Genomic DNA, 7,037 nt, shown 5'->3' with positions numbered 1-7,037 from the left:
AATGTTGCAGATATCTTTACCAAGCCACTTGGCAAGAGCTTTTTGAGAAACACCGACAAGCTCTTCGTTTGACGTAGAGGAAGGAATTTCCCATTGAAGGGGTGTGATGGAATGTAATGCTCAATCCTTCTTCATTCCCCATAATCATCATCTTTAGGGAAGGCTTACTTCATGATGTTGATCTTAAGGAAAGTGTTGAGGATTCATTTCAACATCATGTTCGATATTGTGCATAGCACTAACCCAAAAGAGTGGTAAAAAGGAAAGGGCTAGAACCCTAACCTTAACCCTATATCTAAAGGGGTTTGTATATATTCTTTATTTTCAACAAAATCTAGTGTATAGTTAGTCATTTGTGGTGTGCTCTTTAGCTATGCCCTCTCTCCTCATCTCCACTCTTCTCCTCTCCTCTCTCCATATTTGTTCATTTCTCACCATTGATGATCATTTACCCAAGCTTAGTTTCAACCCAAATCAAGAAAAAGATGCTCAAACAACTAGTCGCCTCTTTCAAAGAGCCATATCTCTTCAAGGGTGGTATATGTGTTTGTTTGAAGAAATGGTTGACATTGGCTTCTTAAAAACTGAGCAAACAATCTGCAGTGTTCATGGATTACAAGGAAAAGATCGACAACAAGACCAATCTATCTATCACTGATGCCATCTTTACCATACTCATTGGGTAAAAACTACCATAGCACAATATTGTTTATAGACCCAACCATAACCCGAGGACAAGTAATCAAATCGGTCTGGGGGAGTTGTTAACCCTATGGCAACAAGGGCTAGAAGTGCAGTCTAGATGATCATATCATCGTGTGTGTAGAATAGCAATAGCAAAGCTATGCTTGTATTATCTTGAGCCTAAAAGATGGTATGATGAATCTTAAAGGATGAGGATAACCAAAATCTTGAGGTTCCCCCACTTTTTGTAGAGACTCAAAAGGTCCCCCCACTTTGTGTAGAGACCTAAGAGGTCCCCCCAAAAAGTGGAGGGACTCCCAAAGGTCCCCTACAAAAGAGGTCCCACCTTGGAGGTACGTACGGATTGTGTAGAGACCAACATGTATAAATCTCTCTCAATGGAATCAAGCTCCCACTCTTTGGCGTTCAGTGTTCAAGCTCACTATTGTGTTCATATAATTGATCTCCATTGTGTCCATGCTCCCGTTCACTATCGTGTTCTAGGATGCCCTTACCCTTGCACTCCTTACTCCTCCTCCTCCCTCCTCCTTCCTCCTCCCTCTTCCTTCCTCCTCCTTCCTCCTCCCTCTTCCTCCTCTCTCCTTCTTCCCTCCTCCTCCTCCTTCCTCCTGCCCCCACCTCCTCCTCCTCCTCCTCCTCCTCCTCCATCCTCCTCCTTCCTCCTTCCTCCTTCCTACTCCCTTGTCCCTCCTCCTCAACCCTTACCCCTCAAGGTTGTGAAGGAGACTAGCTCTCCACTCCTTAACCTTGGACTCCTCCTAAACCCTGCAACCCTCTCTAGACCCTAGAACTCCTAGATAACTTTCTCAAGCCTATACCCCTTCTGAATCCTGCAATCCCCTTCTAAACCCTTGAACCCCTATGGAGGCAAGAGCCTCCATCCATCCTTGTGATCAAGTCTTCTTTCACCCACGCGCGTATGAGATCTACTTTCCATGCTTTAGCCATCACCTCTCACTGGAATACAACCCGAGGACCTATGCTACACTTGTGAATACCTATGATACAACAACGAGCCACGACATGATTGTAGGTGATCAACACCCTCGAAACTTGGACTCGGGAGAGACAGTGACAACAAAATAGCACTTGCGAATCTAGTTCCAACAAACAAATCCCCTGTTGGACTCATCGAATAGACTAGTGACCATCAATATCAACTTCTCAGAAATAGACCCTTTGTTAGACTTACTGAAGAAACGAGCATCCCCTCAATTGAGCACATACTGATGCATTCTACGAATCACTTCCTCATGCCCTCAACCAATCACAAAGAGCTGTAGACTATGAATGAACTCTCTAAAGATACCTCCTTCGTTCAACTCAGATGATAGGTACACAACTCAAATTGAAACAACATATCCATTCACACTTACCAAGCGGAAGACTCCTTTGTCTTAGTCTAAGCTTGAGCAACATCATAGAGGGAAGCGCAGAGACCAGGCAGTGTACATGACTAGCACCAAGAAGAAAGCTAAACGAACAACAACCAAGTGCCAAAGCCAAGCAACTAAACCAAATAGCCAATGGGCATATAGCATCAATTAATGCCAACTTCCCAACCTCGTAACTTTTCCAACAGGTCACCAAAATTATAATGAGCATCCTTTAAGGCTCAGTAAAACCTTGCACATTTCCCATAGAAGATTAACAAGTTTGAATGGCATTCATAAGGCTTGCCTGGGAGGAGAGATTGAATGTTATGCCACTTATGTTGAAGAAGAAGAAGAAGAAGGTGGAGGAGTGAATCATGGGAGAAGCAAGGGGAGCAGAAGATGCGAGTGAACTTGCAGCTGGGCCAAAAAAAATCTACACCATACATTCATCCAATCACACCACAAAAGATTTACAAGTGAAACAGAAATTCGGAAATCTGATTTTTGGCTTCTCGAAAATGTGAATCTCCAATTAGACCTCCCAAGTGGAGGTGAAAAAACAATACCCAAATGTTTTTTTGTGGGTTTTTTTTTTTGAATTGTCCTGAACTCAGGACACCCACTTGTTTGTCCAAACGCAAACCAAATTAAATTAAATCTCTGTTTCATAATTGACTTCCCAATAAAAAAGTTCAAAGCGTGCCTTCACTATCGGCTCCTGTAGCAGGCTCCAGTGTAAGTTGGTTACAGTGAGTCCTGACCAAAGACCTTGTAGCTCGATCGAATCGAATTCGATGTGCCCCTTGTGAAAAAGGAAGCAAAGGGTTGTGATCTAGTCGGGCTGGCCCGATTTGCACATTGCAGAGATGCCACAGCCTGCAGTAGTGCTAGCCACTGCAGGATATGATCACACTATCCGCTTTTGGGAGGCCCAAACTGGTCGCTGTTATCGTACTCTTCAGTATCCAGATTCAGTAAGCTTTCCAGCATGAGATCTTTCTGATAGTTCAAAATTTTGAAGTCTTAAACAGCAGGTGTGTCCAAAGAGCTTGATCGTCGAAACGGTACTGTCAGTATGCCATTTGTTCGGCTTTTACACTCATCCTGTCTCTTCTTTTTAGCACTGCCTTACACAATTTTGCAAAGTTGTTATTTTTGGCATATGATTCCTTCACATTGAATGCAATTTGTTTCAAAAGTCATTTTTTATGTCTGTCCATATCGTATTGAAAGGCAACCGAGTTCGCCTTCCCTACTGCACTTAAGATTATCAGATGCCCTTGCAAATAAATGTTGTAAGAAACTTGCACGAGATAGGGTCCTTTAAATTCAGGAGAGCCCTATGTTCATGAAGAGGTGCTACGAATGCATACAAGTGAAAGGGAGCAGGAACGATGTATTCTGATACCCCCCATCTCTCTTCTTACAGAAGTTGTACACTTTTATGGAACACCTTTAGGTTTACTGCTGATGTCCCTGGGATAGGATCTCATTAATGACATTGTGACAAAAACATTATCTCAGCTGCGTATATTACATTTATGCTCAACCCTGTTAGTTGTGTATTGTATGTATTATTGATTCCATTGATGATCCGTTTGGGGCTGGTAGGATCATCACACATTGGCACCTGAACTAGTGCGCTAGCCGACTCAGAGTGGAGACGTCTTTCCTGATGCAGTGGCCCCTTAAGGTGGGCATAGAAATAGTTATGCCCTTGGCGCTCACAAAGATACATATTACGCCCATCCAAACCCCCACCAAAGTCGAAGGAGTCCACGATCATCACATAAGCTTCAACACATAGGAGGGCATTCCAAGAGCTGTGATCCACTTAGGGGTAGAGGATCAGCTAAGCAAGTCACACACATGGCGCTAAACCCCAATGCACTAGCCCACTAGGAGGGGAGACCTCCTTCTTGATGCAGTGAGTCCTAAAGGTGGGCACAGAGGGAGTTATGCCTTTTGCATGCTGTGGCACGGATGCAAATTACTCCCTATCCAACCCTCACCAAACTCACAGAAGTTCTTATAAGTCCACGATTGTTACACAGACTTCCACGCATAAGAGGGCCTTGTTTGCCACACCCCCTCCTCCCCATGAGCAAGACCATGGTGAGTTGGAGCATGCACTGCTACATGACTAGGCATGTTAGCAACATCCATCAAAAGATGCAGTGAGCTTTGGTGGATCGCTCTGTTGACCTTCTTATGATTCAAGAGCATATGTCCTCAGCATTGCTGTAACAAAGGCGCTAGTTAGTAGGCTATCTAGCTAGCTAGCTAGTAGGCTTTTAATAAGTAGCTACTTATTGCCATGGGGCATTTGGGATCTATCCCATCGTTAAATATTGCCAAGGGAATAGTTCAGTCCTAGGCCAAACTAGTAACATATAACTAGAAATAGGGCCAGTCCTATTGCATTGGTATCAGAGCACAAAATCATGGGAAATTGTGGGGATTTTTCATCCTTTTTAGTTGAAATCGGAGCACATGTTCTAGAGCTTATCGCACACGTGCGAGTTAATAGACAGACCCAATTTTCAAAGTTGTTAGAATTGAGTGTTTTCTACATCAATCTCATCGCCTTGTTATCCCATTATAAGCCCTAAGGTTTTGTGGTGAATTTTTTTGGTCTAAAGCTGCATTTTGGCCTTGGTTGGATGCAAACAAAAGTGATGATTTGCTGCAATTTGTGGGAATAATTCACCAAATTGATGTCTAGCTGTAAAATCTACATCACGATGTCGTCGTGATTCAAAGCTCTATGAAATTGTTGCATAATTTTTACGGTAGGCAGCCTAAGGGGAAGTTTGAGTTTTTTTAGCTCTCCTTGAGCCACTTGTCACAATCATGGGCATTGATTTCAAGCAAATCTAACGGTGTGAAAAGCAAGGTGCAAAAGCATAGTTAAGCTTTTTATCAAAAGGGCGGGAGAAAAGCATAGAAGTGCTTTTTCCATAAATCTATATAATTTATAACAAGCACATGATTGTCAGCATTGTCTGTGTCTTCAAGCAACAGTGGAGAGGTTTGGTTGCTTGAGTGTCTTCAACCAAGATTCCGAGGTAAGATTCTCTCCGAGTCTCAATGTGCATTCAGTATTTTTTGTTTATAGATTTGAGGTTGTGAGACAATTGAAAGATTAGAGCTGTATGGGAATGATGTTGATCAATCTATCTATATGTCTATCAATCCGTCACGTTGGCTACAGTGGACACACTGTGGTGAGGTTCGGCGAGCCTCCAGGATTTGGTGTTAAGCAGCTACAAGCAGCTAAGATGGATTTGTGTTTAAGCAGGAGCTTAGCAAGGGCCTTGAAGAGATGAAGGCTACCATGGCATAGCCTTGCATGTGAAGCTTTGGAGAGCCTCGCGATGACCTTATGCTCTACTCTCACAAGCCTAAAAGCTCGACTTACTACGGTGTTCAAACTCCCATTTTCCCGAGGTTGGAGAGGCACGTAATGCTGGCTAAGTGGGGAGTGGGAATGTTACGTGCTCTACTTCGGACTTCCTCTAATGACTCTCCAGACTCTACTGAACGATCTGAGAATGTTGGAAACATCCCGCTCAAGGACACACACAGAGCCTCTCAGGCTCACATTGGCAAGTTTTTGAGATATTGTCTCTAAGATCAAAGAAATCGCCAAAAGACGATAATTTAAATTTTGCCTAGCTCGTAGTGATTTTATCGGCATTTGACTACAATTACGACTATTGACATTCCGGTAATATGCTTGTTTCTTACTTATCCTTGGCGCTAATATTCTCAGCGTTATCTTGGCACCTAGGGAACGGCCCGTTCCCTCGAATTTATAACTCTTTGGGAAAGGAAGCACGCCGCCTCCCCGTCCACACATAATAATTATATATTATATATTATCATATAAGTATTTTCAATTACTCATCGATTCAAAATTTCTTGTTTTCTTACAACATTCCTCTCGTTTAATGCATGTTATAGATACGAGGGAGCAAAGAAATCCAAGATGGATGCAAGGTTGAACGATGACTACACCTTTATTCATATGGTTGTAGTCTATGTGACAATATTGTATAACTGCAACGAGGATTAGTTATTGTATCGCCTTATTCATGTATTTGTTGGACTTCAGCTTCTAAAATATGAACATCTTAAAATCAATAATAAATCACCACCCCTGACATTTGCAGGGAGGATCAGGTCCTAACGGACCCTATGTCGCGTCTCATGTCCACTCTTTTACTCATTTGTTTTTTCCCTTAAAAATTTGATTAAATAGTAGGATTCAGCTTCAAATTTGAAGTAGTAGTTACATGATCCACGATGGAAAGGCTGCGCGTGCTGCAAATCTAGTTGACCTGGAGCTGAAATTTTGCCCTAGAAAGCAGTTAGGTAAATGCCAAATCTGTTGTGATTTTGCTTCAAATGCAATTTTAACTAATGAAGGTACTGTTAGAATATGAAGCCAAGTTGAGTCAGTTTGGTGTGTTCTAGTGTGTTCTAGTGTGAGTTCTAGTCTAGTGTGTCCTATGGATGCCACGTGCCACATTGGGAGTTATTCCATAATGTATAGGTGTTCATATGTGTGTGTGTGCTCTTATATAATAGCTGTACTTGTCTAGTGTCAAATAAATCAAGTATCAAGATACAAGCTCTTTGGTCTACATGTGAGTAATCTCATTTTGTTCATTGCTTAGTCATTTCATTTCCAATTCATTATGTATCTCTTTGAGTATTACTCTCTCTCTCTCCCTAGCCTACCCTTTCTCTCTCCCTTCTCCACCATGTACCTTCATGTGGTATCAGAGCCTCGTTCCCACTTTCCCCTTCTTCTCACTCTACCTAGAGGAGAGAGAAGCCGGCAAATGGAAGCTCCCCTCTCCTCAAAGGTAGAGCTCCCTTCCATTCCTTAGCCTCCTCACCTCGGGAGCTGATTTGGAGCTGATCTACCTTGCCATCAACTACCCCTTC

At 42.6% G+C, this 7,037-nt stretch overlaps 1 protein-coding gene across 2 annotated transcripts in view; it reads left to right on the top strand.

Annotated features, from left to right (window-relative positions):
• Positions 1–2,728: 2,728 nt before the first annotated feature.
• The window catches only part of LST8-1 (Transducin/WD40 repeat-like superfamily protein), a 37,916-nt gene continuing 33,607 nt past the window's right edge, over positions 2,729–7,037 (top strand). Inside the window, exon 1 of one of the 2 annotated variants that reach the window (XR_015543866.1) lies at positions 2,729–3,055. Coding sequence is in view for 1 of the 2 variants with exons in the window: in XM_087400577.1 (XP_087256703.1) it covers positions 2,948–3,055 (108 nt within the window). In the remaining variant the exon portion in view is untranslated. The remainder of the gene's footprint in view (positions 3,056–7,037) is intronic. The other variant, XM_087400577.1, reaches the window with a different exon arrangement.

This window comes from Dipteris shenzhenensis, chromosome 29 (assembly GCF_047967505.1).
Source record: "Dipteris shenzhenensis isolate YYH24624 ecotype China chromosome 29, Dip_SZ_1.0, whole genome shotgun sequence".
Classification (NCBI taxonomy): Eukaryota; Viridiplantae; Streptophyta; class Polypodiopsida; order Gleicheniales; family Dipteridaceae; genus Dipteris; species Dipteris shenzhenensis.
Note: the sequence above shows the minus strand (reverse complement) of the source record. Positions and strands in the feature narration are given on the sequence as shown.